General features: G+C 37.2%; 1 protein-coding gene across 1 annotated transcript in view; it reads right to left on the bottom strand.

The window, feature by feature from the left end:
* The window catches only part of INPP5A (inositol polyphosphate-5-phosphatase A), a 322,080-nt gene that overhangs the window by 254,259 nt on the left and 48,527 nt on the right, over nt 1–19,294 (bottom strand). Inside the window, exon 2 of the mRNA XM_081329302.1 lies at nt 7,795–7,836. Within this exon, the coding sequence (XP_081185428.1) occupies nt 7,795–7,836 (42 nt within the window). The remainder of the gene's footprint in view (nt 1–7,794; nt 7,837–19,294) is intronic.

Here is a 19,294-nt window from a genome sequence, read left to right as displayed (position 1 = left end):
TAACCCACTGAGCCACTGCGTCTACATATATATATATATATATATATATATATATATATATATATATATATATATATATATATATATATATATATATATATGTGTGTGTGTGTGTGTGTGTGTGTGTGTGTGTGTGTGTGTGTGTGTGTGTGTAATGTTTGTTAAGTATTTAGATTACCTTGCTAGGCCCCAAACATGGGACAAATCTTAATTCCTGTTTCAGCCTAACCCAAGGCCATCCACAGGCAGTAGTCACAGCAGTGACAGCTCATATTTGTGAAAAAATTTTGGATTGCTAACCAAGAATTAAAGGTAGACTGATATGCATTTCAAACTTATTTGTTCTCATCAGTCAGCCATACCCTTCTGAGATTCGAACCTGGGCCGATTGCACCTTAGGCAATTGTTCTAACCTTTAGGCCACTGGCTCTTTCTCGCTTTGTTAGCTGAGAAGCAAGGGAGATATGTGTTAAATGTTTGTTAAGTATTTATATATATATATTTGTTACAACAACAAGCAGCTACAATAGACAATCATTGGTCTTCTTCACCAATTCAAGGGCACTATAATGTCCAACCTGTCCAGAAACTGTAGTTTTCTTTCATTCTTTTCTTCGCCAAAACTCATTAAAGAACAAGGCACCCATTAAGCAAAGGCCTGTATTCCAAATCGCAAACCTTGAAAGCAATCCAAATTACAGTTGCTTTGCTGTAATATTGACAGAAAAGGGGATACAGCCTGCGTATAAAGAGAGGCTTACAGTTCTTTGTCAGAACTAATACCTAAGCAAGTAATTGATTGCCCTAATGCTAGTTTCTGCAAGAGAAACATAAAACAGCTTTAATATTTTTACGCATTCAGACATTTTACCATGAAAGATTGCAAGGAGAAGGAGAAAAAAAGATTAAGAAGATTTATTTGAAATCTGGATGAGGGCGATCGAGGAGTGTGAAGCTTTTTAATTAAGGCTCTGGACTTAATGTTCTTACCAGGAAGTGCGAGTGGCTTTAGACAGCCTTCTGTATTATTTCAGTCAGGATGCATGCATACAGGTAATTTTTCTTTTCCCTCTCCAGTGCTTTATAAGCATGTCTAGTGCGTTCCTGATATATTAGAGCAAAACAAAACAATTTTTTTAAAAAAATAAATTCTGAGCATGTGCAATTTCATCTCTTTAACTCACCTAAATCAGCACCACCGCGGTGGCTACAGACATATATTTGTGTTTGCATAGCAAATGGTTTTGATGATCCGGTTGTCCTTCTTCCTGCTCTGCTGGGGTTGATGGCTGCTACTTGTATGAGAAGGTATTCTCTCAGTGAGCATGTGGGCCACTGTAGTTGGTCCAGACCAGGGGTAGGCAACTTTGGCTCTTTTATGACTCGTGGACTTCAACTCCCAGAATTCCTGAGCCAGCTGGCTCAGGAATTCTGGGAGTTGAAGTCCACGAGTCATAAAAGAGCCACGGTTGCCTACCCCTGCTCCAGACCTAGCTAGCTGCACATACCGGTTTGCGTTTGAATGTTGTTCTCACCTACTCAGAAAGAAATTGGCAAAGGATGCCTTTTTCCTCCTCCTACACCCCAGCCCTTCTCTGCATGCATATCGAAAGAGGCAAGTTCGCATGAAGAAGGAAACAGTTCCTGTACATGGATTGGCCCTCCCTGGATTGAATGCCCACAGCTTAGCATATTTGGCTGACCTAACTGAATTCCCTGTAAATACTTCAGAGAAAAGAATGGAACGGAAGTGTAATGCAACTGTATTTTTGAATCTTTTAAGTGCCAAGCTTGTTTATTGCTTTAAAATTAGCAATTAAGGACAGCAATTAAGATATCCTGATTGAGTTCTGTAAAAGCCTAACATCTATTCAGAAAACAAGACTGTGTGAACAAAGTATACATTTCTTGCTGCTATAACACAGGATACCACAAGTTTCCATGATGTCACACGCACAGCTTGGCTGCAGTCCCAAGCGTGATAAATTCTGAGCTCTTCTGCCCTTCCCTTCTGCACACTGCCCTCAATTCAGCAATAACCTTAGGCTCCGGTGTTTCCATTAGAATTGAAGTAGTTAGTACCCATGTGCAAAAAAATTTTAACACAAAAAAGCAAACTTAATCAAGAGTACAGAGGCTCAAAGAAATTCAACTGATCTGTTTGATTACAGAAAAGACCAATTTTTATGTTTACTGCTAAATGGAAACATGCACTTCTTGCATAAAATAGAAGAAAATGAATCTATGGTGCCGATGATTAGATAGGTTAGATTATAGAAAGAAGTCATGAGAACCACGAGAATAACTTTAGAAAAACAGGTAAGCTACAACGGTACATTTAGCAGCTCTCAAGAAAACTGGAAGCCATTATTATCTGTTTGTTTTTTCCTACCTATTTTTTTTCTTTTTGTAGTTTAGTTCTATTTCTTCCTTTTTTCTTTTTAGTTTGAGCAGGCAGTCCTCGTTTAATGACCACGATTGGGCTTGATAACTTGGTCATTAAGCAAAGTGGTTGCTAAGTAAAACCACAACCGTATTTATGATCTTCAGCTTTCATTTGTTTTACAGGCCTGCGAAAGTTATGAATGCAAGGATGAGTAGCAAAGGTACCGTACTTTTTCATCACCATTATACCTGCGAATAATGGCTAAGTGAGGCAGTCACTAAGGGAGTACTCCGTGTATTAATTTTTAGGCTTTGTTTTTAAAACTTGTAATAAAATGTATTTAAAAACACTCAAAGAAATTCAATGTCATATTATAAATGGTTCTTTCATCTTGGGTTTGGCACTTTGCGGTATAGGAAGATTTTTAAGAGATTTCATAGTGCTCTTTATTGGAGGCTGTTTTCAGATTAGATAAATTGATGTTATGAGGTTTTCCAGATGGTGGAATAATAATAATAATAATAATAATAATAATAATAATAATAATAATAATAATAATAATAAGGAAACAGCTGTATTTAGCAAAGAAGAATCCTTTCCTGCTCACTTAATTGACCTTTGACCTCTAAGAAAAAGTTTCAAGTGGAGCAGACCAAGGCTCACATAAGGAATGAGGCATTTTGGTAAGAAAGACGGGAAGAAAAGAGGTTCTATGTCAATTTTCATCATTTTTGGCAACTGGCTCAGATTCAGTGTTGGCTCTTGGCACCAATCTAAAAATTCAATTAGTTTGGGATCTTGTGGATTTTCATTGAGAGGGATGGACTACTAATGCTTTCCCATTCCATCCTGAAAAGCAGGACAGAAATTCCTAGAGGGAGAGAAATACTAAATAGTCAGCTCCAGCTGTAGCTCTGAAGTCCCCCAAAACTGCACAACTGTGCCATACAATGAGTATTGCTGTGTCTATCTGTACCCAAGTACACACAGGCTGAATAGGAAGTCAACCCCTCTGGAGCTTAAGAGAGACTACCATAGTTTGGTGCCGGCTAGGAAAGAAGCCAGGAAACCAGTTCTAGTCTCCGTTAAGGATGAAAGCCAGCTCAGTGACTTTGGGACACTCGCTCTCTCCCAATACAACCCATCTCATAGGATTGTTGTTGGGAAAACAGGAGGGAGGAATATTAAGTATGTCCGCCACTTTGAGTTATACATTAAAAAGGCAGGATTAATAATAATAAGTGATATGGCTTTTTAGCATGCCTAAGCCTCAAGCCCAATTAAAAATGCATTCCACATATACACAGTCAGGAAAAAAAAGGAAATGTTCCTTCTTGCTCTAGGGACTTAATGTTAGCAATCAAAACAAATATCACATAACACCAACACCTACACTGTGTTATTCTAAAGCCTATCCTATATCTGATGGTATATGTTCCAAGTGAAATAACATTCACAAGGAAAACTGCCAGCCAGCTTTTTTTTCCCATAACATGGATAGCTGCAGTAGCTCCCCATTATTCTCTTCTTTATACAGTGATTAAGTCTAACGCTCTTGACCCCATGATACCATGAAGAGCAACTGGTTTTTTTAAAAAATTATGTCTTCCATTCAGTTCAATGTTATCTTTTCCTTATCTTATTCTTCCATTTCTATATTTTATCTCCGTATTTGCTCTCTGCTCTTGCTGAGAGGTCATTGTAATTAACTTCAACCTTAATTTCAAAATTTTCTCTCAAGCTGAAATGATGTTTGTCTCCTTCCTCTAATCCAGCGGTAGGCAACCTCAGCTCTTTTATGAGTCAGCCATGCTGACTCAGGAATTCTGGGAGTTGAAGTCCATGAGTCATAAAAGAGCCGAGGTTGCCTACCCCTGCTGTAATCAAAACAGCTACTACAGTGTTGCTCTACCTATGCAGATATGGCCAGAAGCATATGACGAACTACTAACAGTAAATGATCCAGAAGCCATTTTTTAAAACTAATTGGCTACTATAATACCTTCAGAGAGTTAGCTTGAGAGTTGCTCAGTTGATCACTGGCAGCAATTTGTCTTCATGGTAAAGACTTTCCTAAAACCTCCCATGTGCAAAGCTTGTGACAGCTTTGGGTCATTAACAAGGATAGCTGGGGCCCATTTCAATATCTCTCAGATCCTATCCCACGATATCTTTGATCAATCAATAGGGTTTCCTGCCTGAGCAGGGGGTTGGACTAGATGACCTCCAAGGTCCCTTCCAACTTTATATTATTATTATTATTATTATTATTATTATTATTATTATTATTATTATTATTATTATTATTATTATTATTATTATTATTATTATTATTATTACCTTTGATCGTTACTTTTAGCCAGAAACCTCTGCAGCAGCAACAGTATTGGCCAAAAGAAAGGTACACTGGTGCTGGAGGCCAACTGGAATTTGGCAACCCCCATTTTCAGGTCATAGGAGGCCGGGCCTCCATTAAGGCCAGGAAAACTGGAAAGTGCTTGGTTCCTGTTGTTTATGCTATCATAATATTAACCTCATTTCAAAAGGAATATGAGATTGATTGGAGTACGGCTGCATGAATTAAACCACTACACGGTATTGACATATCTGACAATAAGTTTGTTTTTAATATTGTAAGTTTTTCAGCCAACCTGTGTAAAGTGGCCCATACTTAGTTGTCCTTGGATTCAGCAAATGAATCTCCACCCAAACATTTGGACAAAGACTAAACCAGCTTTCTGTTGTTGACTACTTAAAGCTGTGAATGCACTGACACAAGTTGGAAGGAGTTGTTCTGATTCTATATTGGTTAAGGTTACCGCTCTGATCCCTTGCCACAATTACCAGGTAAATTTAACCTATGGATCCCTGGAGGTACAAGATAAGTTACCTGTCATTGCCACCACCGGGATGATCTTACCAAATTACAGGTAGTCCTTGAATTACAACCACAACTGAGCCCAAAATTTATGTTGCTAAATGAGTTTTGCCCCATGTTACAATCTTTCTTGCCACAGTTGCTAAGTGAATCACTGCAGTTGTTAAGTTAGTAACTGTTCTGTACCAGCCTGCTACCGGCCCTGCAGAAAAGGCAGGGACAACCCGTTTTACAAGAAGGCAAGAGGCTGGAATTAAGCCTGCCAAATTTATTGCTACAAAAACAAACAAGAAACCAAGAAACAGGAGCTTTTCAAGCGGTTGCCTTCAGCAAACCAGCCCTCCCACGCATTCCCCTTTTATACAGTTTAGGGCGTGGCTTCTCTCTGCCTCCTTCCGAGGTGCCCCATTGCCTTCCTCTGTTTACTCCTGATTGACTGCCTCCTGCGTCGGGCGTCCTTGAACAGGGCCAGCTGTGGGTCATCTTCATCCACGCTGTCAGGCTCACACAGCTGGGTCTCCGTCGTGACCAGGTGGGAGGGGCCTGGCTGAGGGCTCTCATCAGCAAGCTCTTCAACACCCCCCTCCTCCTCTGAGTCGTCCGACCCAACTGCCGAACCCACAGGCTGACCCTGAATCACAACAGTAACATGGTTGTGAAGTGAATCTGGCTTCCCCATTGACTTTGCTTGTCAGAAGATTGCGAAAATTGATCACATGACCTTGGGACGCTGTAACTGTCATAAATATGAACCAGTTGCCAAACATTCAAATTCTGATCACATGATCACAGGGATGCTGCCCACGATCGTGTGAAAAATCACTTTTCTCAGTGCCGTTGTAACTTTGAATGGTCACTAAATGGAATACCTATATTGTTTTTCAAGCTGTTGTCCCACAAGATTTTTTTTCCCATTTAATTTCCTTTTGAGTCTTAGCATATGATTTCTATTTAATTGGATATAAAATTTAGATTATTGTCATGCAGTTTGCTTCTGAACAAATGCCATCCTTTTTTATCTAGCACTATCGTACAAGGAAACTTAAGTTTGTTAAAGCTGCTTGATTTAATTTTTACTAGAAGTGTGTTAAGATTCTATCCTGCCAGCATAAATAAAAATCCTTCCAGATAGCTCATTATCATGACCCATCTACTCATGACTCAGGTCAATCTGCTTTGCCCAGCTATTGCTGACAGCTTACATGAAAATTTATGATCATTTTATACATGCACATATGGCGTTTCTTAGACTGACCTGGTCTGGATAACTTTCCCAAATGTGCCAGTTGGCAGCTTTGCTTAATAACTACTCCTAAGTCAAGGCCAACTTTTCTGAAACTGAAAGGATTCCAAACTAATTTGTCAGAGAGAAACAAGCCAGAGTTCCAAATTGTTCTTATTTTAGGCTAAACAAACCATGGAAAGTTTCCACACATTTAGCAAACTCCTATTGATGGGAGGAGTCAAACAAGAGGGTGAAAACTCATTTCACAATATGCCACATTTCTTTACAATTTTTGCTTAGCATGACCTGCAAATGTACTGTTGCTTTCACTGTCTGATTCTTGTTGCTGCCTCCTAATGTAAGCTAATTAACAAACCAACTATAACTTCATCGAAGCTAGAATATCGACAAATAACAGGTTGGCATCACAAATGAATAAAATTACCTAATAATACAATTAGAGTGATTGGTTTTAGTGATTTCAAAACACAAGATCTGATAACTCACAAGCACAAATATGAAAAAGCAATATTACCCTTTCTGTTTATTATAGAGAAACACAATGGATCGATGTAACTGAACTATTTATTTATTTATTTATTTTAAAAAAGATGTTATAGCTACTCGATGAACCTTAAATTTACCGATCTGCTCCAAACAGCAAAATACAAACAGCACTTTTAATCAAAACGTCAGCTGAAACAGTTAAAATAATCGAGAAAACATGACAACAGTGGTTTTCCAAAAATTACAAAAAGGGATTTGTGTCATATGTTGCATTTTCTAGAAATGCATGACAGTGTCACCAAAAACTTTCTTCCTTATTTTAAAATGAAATCTTTACTCAAAGAAAGTTATACAGTTGTTGGTTGACACAATGACATATGTAAATTCATAGCCCAGAAGAGAGTAAGAGGAAATGTGGTTTGCGGTTTATCTTAGTTTTAACTTCCCAAAACACACCATCTAAACTCTAGTTCCAATTCTTCTGCCGTATAGGTGATACATCTCTGACTGCAGAGATTTCCTCCCATTTATAATAGAACTTCCTAACCTTTATCTCCATAGACATTAAGCTGCTAGAAAGTCACAGAGAAAGAGACTTTGAGTTCTTGCAGCCATCTAGTTGGCCAGAGACTGAGACAGAAAGACAGCTTTGGTGTCTCTTGCAGGAGGATTGTTGCAGGGAATAAAGAGGTGGGGAAACGTCTCATGGTTTCAGTTCTTTGAAAGGGGTGGAGGAAGAAAAGATGTAATGAACTACTGAATGTACAAACCCTAAATAATGAAAACATAAATCGGTACCTGATAAAATTCCCGAAGCCAATTCTTCTGCAGGTTTTCTGGCTGGAAAATAAATAATTAAAGTGAGTACATAATTAAAATATTTGAGTATCAATAAATATTAAAATGAGTCATAAATAAAAGTGAGTGTATTTAATGGCTCAAAATAAAGACCAATGGACATGCACACATAGACGCAGATAAAAATGTGAAGTTTGTAAAAGCAACCATGCATTTAACACTAAAAATCATAGAATCTGGGAGTGACTATGTATTAACAAAATTATATGCGGTTTAGTCTTAAGCACAAAAAGCAAAGGTGCAGATTTTTTTTTTAAGGTCAACAACTACATTTAATTGTCTGCAACATGCCCAGAGTTGTTGATGAATGAGCGGCCTTAGAAACTGAAGTTATTGAATAATTAATCAGTCAAATCTTATGGAATCTGGGCAAGGCAAAAGCACAGCAGATTATGGTATACTGAAAAAAGTAGATAACACTTTGAACATCTTACATCCACATTTTTCCTTAAACCACATCGTCTTTGTCAATCAGTTGATTTATTTAGTCGTCTTCTACCTCCTATGCTGTGTAATTTTAAAACCATCCACCTTAATTATAATAGGCTTGGCTGCTTTGATTTATTTTACTCAATTCTCTCTCTCTCTCTCTCTCTCTCTCTCTCTCTCTCTCTCTCTCTCTCTCTCTCTCTCTCTCTCTCTCACACACACACACACACACACACACACACACACACACTCATGCTTCAAGACAACTCTGAAGGTTGTAATGCACTGAACAGAACAAAAATACTATAAAAAAGCATACAACAAAACCAAAGTAGGAAAAAAGAAAAAAAGAACAGGTTGGCAAATCCAGAAGAAAACCCAAAACATATTCCACCAACAAGAAGCAACCAGTCGAAGGTTCCAGTCATCTTATCCCAAGGCCTAGAACAGTGCTTCTCAAACTTGACAGCTTTAACATTGGTAGACATCAAGTCCCAGAATTCCCCAGCCAGTCTTGCTGGCTGGGGAATTCTGGGAATTGAAGTCCACCCATCTTAAAGTTGCTAAGGTTGGGAAAAACTGGCCTAGAAGAAAATGCCAGCAGGATGAATGTAGGGCATTCCTACTTGGTCAATAATCGCTAGAATAGATGGATCATATAGTAAAAAAATAAATGGTGGAAATACCAGAAGACAGAAAAAACATTTTACCACATGAGATGGACATATTTTTTAAAAAGTACTAAAAAGAACAAAAAAAAGAAGGGACGCGGTGGCTCAGTGGGTTAGGACGCTGAGCTTGTCGATCAGAAGATCGGCAGTTTGGCGGGTCAAATTCCGAGTGCCACGTAGCAGAGTGAGCACCTGTTACTCGTCCCAGCTTCTGCCAACCTAGCAGTTCGAAAGCATGTAAAAATGCAAGTAGAAAAATAGGGACCACTACGGTGGGAAGGTAACAGCGTTCCATGCTCCTTTGGCGTCTAGTCATGCCGGTCACATGACCAAGGAGACGTCCTCGGAAAAGCGCTGGCTCTTCGGCTTTGAAACGGAGATGAGCACCAGCCCCTAGAGTCAGAAACGACTAGCACGCATGTGTGGGGGAAACTTTATCTTTACCTTTAAAAAGAAATACTCAACGCTATTCCAAGAATTTTAGAAATCAAATTTGAAATGAAACATTCATTCATTCATTCATTTCTACGCCGCCCATCTCCGCTACAAAGTGATTCTGGGCAATTCTTACTAGACATCATTTCAAAACGTAAAAAAAATAAATAAATCACAATTTATTAAGTTACATGTTCATGGCTATGAGAATAACCTTAGCATGTTACTATGATATCAGACTGGGAACTTAAACTTGGAGAATATGGAGTAATGGCAAAATTAACAGCATATATTTACAACAAAAGTTAATCAAATTTAAGTTTACCTATATGCTATATATAAAACATAGCAAGGCAAATGTAAATATTTAGAGTATGGTTGTTAAGAGGGAAGAAAGCTGGGTAAATAACTGAAATCAGAAATATATAAACATTTAAAATGTTTAAAAATACGGTGCACCAGTCAGAGTCCAACAAGGGAAAAAAGTTATGAACTGTTTTTATTATTTCTTCATTAAATTTATATGCCCCCTCATCTCACTGTCAAGCAACTCTGGATGACTTACAACATCATAAAAGCAAAATATAGCACAATGAGAACATTAGCAACATTAAAAGCATTCGCCATTAAAATTAAAACATTAAAAATAAACAACAGCAAAAAAACTAGATAAAAGGGGACATATATCTAAACGGGGTGGAGACGGGATTTTCTCCTAATCTACTAATCACCTACAAAGTGGACTGGTCCCATTGGACCCCCAAGTGAGTTGGCAGAATCAGGTTTTCAGACCATTTCAAAAGGCCAAGAGGGTGGGGGCAGATCTCACTTCGAGGGGCATAATTAGTGCAGGTTCGCATCCCACCAGGCTCAAGGTTGACTCAGCCTTCCATCCTTCCGAGGTAGGTAAAATGAGGACCCAGATTGTTGGGGGCAATTAAGCTGACTTTGTAATAATGCCGCTTGGGGGTGTGTGAAAGCCCTAATAAGCAGGCATATACATAGAATGAAGGCTACTGCTAAGCTTGTAAGCCGCCCTGAGTCTTCGGAGAAGGGCGGGATATAAATGGAATTAAAAATAAATAATGTTCCAAAGAGCGATAAGCCCTGACACAAAATGCTCTTATCTCTCTCTCTCTCCTCTCTCTTTCTCTAGGTTAGGGAACGATAAGAAACTCAAGAAAAATGCACCTTGCAAGAGGAAAACTTTTAGGGGAAGTTCATCTCCAAAAGACCAGAGATAACCGTGGCCAAGACCAAAGAACCACCGAGTAGACAATACTTTAGAACCTATCCTGGCAAGAAGAGGGTGGGAAATCACACACATGTGACCCAGATGGCTGCTTTTCACTGGCCTCAGTAGTCGGTGGTCTCCTCCAGATTTGAGGGAGATGGAGGCATCATCTAACGTGGCCACAATCGCAGCAGAGCCTTTAAAAGAACATTGTGTTTATTAACTTCACTTTCTAATTGCTTTCGTAAATTGTTGCCTTAATTATCCTACAGCTACTAGAGATCTTTGGGATGACAAGTTTGAAAAACCACCTGATCGAGTTTACCTTCTTTCTTGAACAGAAAAAAATATTAAGCACAATTAAGAGTTTGATTATATTGATTATATTCAGAATAAACATGGGACTAAAAAGTTTCATTTAGCATTTGAATAAGTAGTGGATCTATATGATGTATAACTAGTTAGTAGTTTTTATTAATATTTTGACGATGGCGAGTTAAAGTGCGATAGAATTTAATGTTTTATTGTTGTTAGCATATTTTAGATTATGTTTGTTTGTATTTTTATACCCTGTATTCAGCTCTGGGAAGTCGGGGAGGGGGGAGGGTAGGGTAGGGAGGGGTTGGGGAGAGGGGAGGGGGAGGAGGGTTTTTTTTTTTGTATTTAAAAATGTATTGTAAAACTTTTCAATAAAAAAAAGAGTTTAATATTGAAAATCAACAGCAAGAGGCCAAATAAGATTTTAACTCAAGAGTTATAAATGAATTAAAGTCCTGACAAATTTGAAATATTGAGACTTTTATTATAAGATTTTAGAAATAATTAAATAAAATACACATTTTTGCATGGGAACCAAATTGTTCTGTCTTATCTTAAGTCATAACAGAGATTTCAGACTTTGATTTCAGAAATTGGACACTAGAGGGGACTAAATATTCTTGGCAGAAAAGAAAAAGGGAAAACAGTGTAAACTTGCCTTTGGTTTTTGTTTAGCATAGGAATTTACAAAATGACACAATCCATTTGAAATACTTCAGATTTCCAAAGAATGAGCCCAAAAATTAGTAACTACGATATCAGCAATGATAGATATCTGCTTCCATGGACAGACTATGTCCAAAATATAGGACTGACATGAAATAAATTTTACCTGATGCATAAACAGCACAACCATAAATACTGGATAATAATAATAAAAAAATTGAGATTATAAGATAGAGAAGGCAGGAAAAGTGGAACTACAAATGACAAGCCATGAAAACAACCTCATGAGGACTTTCTATTGAATATATAAAAGTTGGTTAAAGTTTTGAAAATCAAAGTGGCAATACAAAGGACAAACCAAGCGAATAATCTGGATAATACTTTTGTTGGTTTTACAAAAGAAGTTTGCTAGAGCCTCGAACAAACTTTAGAATGGAAAAAGAGAAACGAAAGAGAGACCAAACCCTATGATAACATCTGAATGAATTAAAGGTTGTCAGAAATAAAAGGAATATACAGCTGTTTTGTTTGACCAAGGTTAAAATAGGATGTCTCTATAAAGCTCTGATAACCCTTCACAGACTTTCTACTGACACCAGGACTGAAAAAGTAATGATTTATGGGTTTGCATATCGACAAAGACGAAGTCACTTCTTTATATATTTCTTTTCTCTTACTTTCTTCTTTTTCTTTCTTTGCACCTTTTCTTTTTGCTCTATTTTACAACCTCTCTTTCCACAGTTGTTAAGTGAATCTGATTTCCCCATTGACTCTGTTTGTCAGAAGGTCACAAAAGGTGATGACATGTCCCTGGAACACAGCAACAGTCATAAGTATGAAGCAGTTGCAAAGCATCCGAAATTGGATCACGTGACCATGGGGATGCTATAATCATCGTAAGTGTGAAAAACAGCCACACATCACTTTTTCCAGTGATGTTATAACTTCAAATGGTCACTAAATGAATGTAAGTCGAGGACTATTCATACTACATGCTAGTGTGTTTTAGACGTTTGGAATTTCATTAACAGGACCAAGTTTCAAAATCTCATTTTGGCATAAAGTCCATGGTTTTTATACATTGGAAGTATATAAGAGGAAGGAAGGAAGGAAGGAAGGAAGGAAGGAAGGAAGGAAGGAAGGAAGGAAGGAAGGAAGGAAGGAAGGAAGGAAGGAAGGAAGGAAGACACTGAGCCTCTATCCTATTTATTTGTGAAAAGTTTTTCATATTTAAATATAGATTGTTACACAAAATTAATTAACATTAAAACCAAAGTTGTAATTAACTTTTTCCAGATTATTACCTCTAGGGAACACATATAATTAAGTGCAGTGTTCTTCACATATTCTAAAATTAGTGTGTCAACATTCTTCAGGTGCTTGCTTTTTTCTCTTATCCTTCCAAGCCCATGGAAAGGATGTTGTGGGCGGTGCAAGATTTATCTGGAAAATGCGTAAAACTGTTTGGTAATTTTGATTTACTCCTCAGCAATTGTGCAATGATGATTAATAAAGGAGAAGTGTGAAGGAGAGGCAGGACTTGAGGCCTGTAGATTTAAATTTAAAAGACTCCTTCAAAGGACTCCTTGATGATTGACCTCTGATGGTTGTACAGACATGAACAGGAATGAAAGAAGAAGCCAAAACCAAAGAAATCCCACATATTCTGAAGTATTATTATTATAAGCATTATTAGAGAAAATAATTGCACCACTCTGGAACATTTTTGATAATAGCAAGTTCTAAAGTGCTAAAAGTCTATTAAAAATGAATATGCCAGAGTCAATTTGCTATATAAACTGGACATTAGCTTTTTATGGTTGGAATTCAGATCAATAAATCTCTGATGGGTGAGGAAGAGCTGACTCACTCACAGCAGTACTGAAAGACTGAAGAACAACATTGTACCCGGAAAAGGAATCTGTGGAAAAAGCAGTCAGTCAACAGTGTAATGTAAAAGAAAAATGCTCTATAAAATATTTTATGAGGCCTGTCGTATAGATGTCAAACAGTTCCAGTATTACATTTGAAAGGCAAGGGGTATGGAGGAACTCATTCCATGTACCAAACAGCTTGCTAACTCTTTATTATTGTTTACAATTATGATTATTATTGCTCATTTCTTTGTTCTGGAAAATTTCAAAGAACGTGCATCTGAACTAGAAGTTTCTCAGCACCTAGAAATATATATGCCAGCTATTGTTTGAAATGTTTTAATCATATTACATATCCTGACAATATATCAGACTTCTCTGAAGTCAATAAAACTGAGGAACTGGGTTTTTGAGTTCCTTTCAGGGGGAACAGCAAGCAACGAAGAAGGAAGGTTCCAAAATCTTTCTTTTTTACCAAGCCTTCAGCTTCATATCTTATCTCCAAACTTTCTGTTGGTGGTTCAGAAAAATTCCCAGAGAACAAGGAGAGCAACACTGTTACTGGTAGTCCTCAACTTAAAACCGATCATTTAGTGACCCTTCAAAGTTACAATGGATATCCCATGGGGGACTTACGACTCTGTTTTGATGTTTTGATGTTGGGTCAGATGTGACTACATTTTGGATGTTCAGGCGTTTTTCCTTATGGACTTGCCCTTCCAAATGGAAGGGTCAAATATTTTGTAGGTCCTTCCAGTCAGGTGACTGTTTGCAAATTCTTTTGAAATTGGTTTGCCATTGCCTTCTCCCTAGGGCTGAAGGAGAGTGACTGGCCCAAAAGTCACCCAGCTGGCTTTGTGTCTAAGGCAGAATTAGAATTCACAGTCTCCCAGTTTCTAGCCTGATGCTTTACTAAACTGGCTCTCAAAACTACACCTTGTCGTCTTCTATTAAATACCGGTAAATATGTGCAAGAGAGCAGCGTATACTAACAAAATGCAAAGGACGAGACGAGTAAAACAGGAGCTACCTACAAATAACAGATATGAACCCAATTACAAATTGTGATGGAAGTTGAGAAATAGTTTCCAAGGCACTCTATTTTTGGGCAGGATGGCTTAATCAGTGTTTTGGTCATCATGCATCCAACACTATACTTAAGAGAGAAATTCAAAACATCCTCATTTCTCTCAATCAAAATTTAATTGCAGTCATTGGCACAGGACGGAAATACTAGTACAACTATAGAAAGTAACAACACAATTTAAAATATAAAATTAGGTAAAACAAAGTCCTCAAATTGTGAAATGTCCTAGCTAAAAAGCTACGACAGAGTGTAACAGAGATAACTGAAGGGAATACCGGTAAATTCACATCAAATCATTTGATCTAAATCTTTGCCTCTTGGCTAATGCCGAGTGGTTATGATTTTAACATATTGCAATATCATGTGTGAATGTCTTAAAATATTTGAATATTTAATTTTACCATTATTTTAACCTATCGGCTTTAGAGCAATGTTTCTCAACCTCCACAAATTTTAAGATGTGTGAATTTCAATTACTAGAATTCTCCAGCCAACACTGGGGAAATGCTGCTCTGAACATACACCGGTACCAAATGCAAGATTTTAGAAAACTGAGGAGAATTGAACAAAAAGGTTTGAATATACCCTCACTGGATTTATTTATAAGATTTATTGATTGAGATCTTTGATGCCAGCCAACTCAATAATTTTGGTGGCAACAAGGAGTTTTAATTTAAGAAAATAATCAAATGAATAGGAGATATGTTTCTTATAAGTAAAAAAGATTTCTGATAATCCAAGCTGCTTCTCACTTCATCTCTGGAAAGGAATAAAGCTGGCAGAGATAATAGTGGGAAAATGCCAGCGAATACCTAGAAAGCTGAGGTTCTGTTCCTGGAAAACCAAGCTGGAATTTCACTGTTATTTGTTCATTGACATTTGTTAGTTAGTTGTCTGAATCTGGCTGAATGTCCATTAATAAACTTTGATCAACTCAAACATCTGTCATCAAGCAAGACATGAAAATCAGACTGCCACTTGCCACAGCAGATATAATTTATTTTATTTCTTTAGCCATATACAATTTCTGTATTTTTAGGATAGACATGATATAGGATTTCAGCAGGAAAAATCAATTTCCATTTCATGTCTCACTTGTATACAGCTTTGATCTGTTCTAAAACTAGAGATGAAGATGTGGAAAATATGCCACTGATCATATATTAAAAGCAAAGTTCAAGGAGGACTAAAAGGATGCAGAAGATGTGGTTATCCTCAAATTAATTCAGACATGATATTAATAAAAGTATGGTTAAAGTATGACATCCCAAATAAACAGGTTAACATGAGACAGTAACATGTAGATAAGAAGCCGTGGTAAACTTTCTACGAGTTGAATACAATAATAAATTGTTAACAGAGGGTTTTGAAATTTTAATTTTGCTTTTTTTGTTGTTCTAGTTAACCATTTTATTTTTAGTATAGTAGATAGATAACAGGTCAATAACTTGCAAATACAATTAGAAATTTTAAAAAATTGTGTCTGCTTTGCAAGGGGTGTGAAATTATTGTTGCAATATATTCATCAGTATTCAGCTGGGGGGATAATATATGTATATGTGTGTGTGTGTGTGTGTGTGTGCCTTTTTTAATGCACATTTTTTCAATGTTTATTTTTCTTCTGTTTTTATAAAATATTTTTCTCTTTTTTGAAGTTTGTATTTTAACTTTTTGAATAAAAAAATAAAATGTTAAAAAAACCATGAAACAGTAACATGAACTGAGGGATCAGATTCCCACATCAGGCTAATTCATGGTATGTTTAACTGTAGTGTGTTGGATAAATCACACGTTAATGGATATAAATAAAAAAATAGTTTACGCGCCATATGTGCCAAACCAAAAACAAGCAGCCTTACTATGATTTAGTGCAATAAGTAAATCCTATCCATAAACAACTACTTCTTAGGTTTGCTGTTGCACAATTTTATTTCAGAAAACCTTTTTTATATTATATTTCTCTCAAGGAACTCCTAATTTTTGTATTCCCAGCATTGTACCAGATGCAACAATATGCCCACTGGCATCTTTCTAGGATCCTGCCAAGCTCCCTGCATTGATTAATTTTATTTTTGTAATGTTCTTTTACTTTAAAAAAATGGAAAACTAGAATACTGCAAAGCACAGCATCAGCCTCAAATATAAAGTATATTTTCAACTATTTCAGTGAGTCTCATATAGACTGCAAAGGCATTCATAGAAAATAAAATGGTGAGTGACTGGTTCTTAAAGTATAGTTTGCTTTCTGCCACATGGAGGTGCCAGCCCTGTTTCTACCTATCATGTCAGTCATTTTGTGAGAATGCTGTAATATACTCTCAAAATTCAAAATATCTTGTCTGTCCTGCTTCAGGCTTTATCACAATAATATGTGAACAAAAATATTGGCCTAGTAGGCAACCTTGGCTCTTTTATGACTCGTGGACTTCAACTCCCAGAATTCCTGAGCCAGGAGTTGAAATCCCTGAGTCATAAAAGACCCAAGGTTGCCTACCCCTGGCCTAGAACATGGATGATAAATGACACTAGCTGCTTTTGCAGGAAAACATCTGCAGAAGTGAAAAAAAAGGATTTTAGGGCAGCTTGAGCTGAACGCTTAACCTGCATGTTCAGTCAGTAGGGAGAGTAATTCCTTCGCTCAACTCGTCTATCTTACACAACACCGCACATAATTTAAATGGACTTCCTCTTTGTTGGTTCTTACTGCTTCTTCTAGTCTTTTTTTTAACATTCTGAAAGCATGTGGAATCTCTTAAAATTACAAGCCCTGTGCACAGTTCATCACAGCTCCCTTTAATTAGGCATTATATTTTGACCTTTTCCTGGAATGTTGGGTCCCAAAGTCGAGTTACTTATGAACAGTTTTGTGTGGTCTTTATTCATTTTACATGCTAAAAAATGGAAATCTCCCTTAGCCACATGGCTTACAGACCTACAGCAGTACATTTACAAGCACATGAAAACCAAATGAGTTGCTGTTTCCCTAACATTCAAACTATTTTTAAAGATTTAAGAATATCAGCTACCAAATAAAGACTGTAAGTGAGAAAAACTACACATCAAGCCTTCAGAATTATTTTTAATTGCTTCATAAAGAATGTTACTTGTAAACAGAAACATGTTTGCAGGAGTAACAGCAGTGCTTTTTTTGTAAAAGAAAAAGGTGCCAGAACTCACACATGCCATACAACCCGCCTTGCCTACCCTACAAGGTTCCATCCAAAAAAGGTGCCGGAACTCCGTTCTGAGCGTTCTATGAGAAAAAAAGCCCTGAGTAACAGAATGAATGAAACTGATTTGGAGAAAAGAACCAATAGCCCTAATTAGGTGAAACAGCTGATAGTTGAAATTATTTTTCAATGAACTCCACTATGAGCATCCAATTGGCACTGCAGGCATCTAAACAGACAGTTTTAACTGCAATATCTCCCTGCCTCCCTTTTCTAACTTCTTCGTGTTGTAGCACCTGAACACCAGCTCTCCTGAGATTTACCTGGCCTGACCGTGTTTAAAAGAGCCTTGAAAACTTGGCTATTTCTCCTAGCCTTGGATTCAACAAGTGTTGGGACTTTCAAATTTCTTTTTGCTAGAATGGCTGTTTTTCCAGATGTTTAGTGACCCTGATTTTTATCTGATTTTTATTACTGCTATTCACTGTATACTGCTCAGAATCCTTATAAAGAGACTTGTACATTTAATTTAATGCAATTAATTGACTAGAGCTCTCCTGTAAGCCAACAAGTTCCATTTGTTCTTTCAGGTTCCTGCCTATAAAATAGGAATGATCAAAATGGGACCTATGTAAACAGCAGGATGAGGCATCCATGAGGATTTTTAAAAAGTAGCTCTATGCCTGCCCTGCAAGGTTCAAATTTTGAACAAGGTAAACCAAATGCTCAGTATAATCCTGAGTGCAATTTTTAAATTATTGTATTTTCTACCATGAATGCCACCTGCATTCCTGCCTGAATTTTATTGGCAGAGAAGGTATCAAGCCAAGAACATCAGCCAAATGAAAAAATACCAATTACTCGAGCCATTAATTTGCAGTGGAAAATGGCAATGCTTTGCAAGCTTACAAAAGTAACACAATTCAGAAATAGTTTAAAACAAAAGAAAAATCTGACCATCATATTAAAAAGTAACATAATGTATGTATGAGAGGTCCTTGGTGCTCTCTGAACTTGCTTGTTTCCATGCATTACCCAAACTAGGTAACATCGTCAGTGCTAGCACTGATAGGCTTTAAATCATCACACTAGCACTAATGATATTACCTCGTTTGGGTAATGAAACATCTGCAAGAAAGGAAGCAAGCTCAGAGGGGCCCAAGGATCCCTCAGTTCAGTGTGTGTGTGTGTGTGTGTGTGTGTGTGTGTGTGTGTGTGTACACACGTACGTACACACACACAAAGGATAAAAATTCAAGGGTTGGCTTATCCAAACATGGTCACAGATATAAGAATATATATGGTCTCTCTCTTTCTCTCTGTATGGTGTATGTGTGTGCATGCACACATGTGTAGTATCTGTATCTGCTGTCTTTCATCAAAACCTTAAAATGTGAAATGATAGTTTGTTTAAAAAAGAAAAACAAGGAGAGGGTGGGGGACAAAGGATGCTTATAAAATTCATACCAGGAAAAGACATCTCAAAATATATATTGTTCCTTGAATAACAGAGATACCATCTGGATGTGCTGAAATTTTGGGCTGATACTATAAAA

The sequence above is a fragment of the Vipera berus genome (assembly GCF_964194415.1).
Source record: "Vipera berus genome assembly, chromosome: 5".
In the NCBI taxonomy this organism is placed as follows: Eukaryota; Metazoa; Chordata; class Lepidosauria; order Squamata; family Viperidae; genus Vipera; species Vipera berus.
The sequence above is the reverse complement of the archived record's forward strand: the minus strand, read 5'-3'. Positions and strand labels throughout refer to the sequence as shown.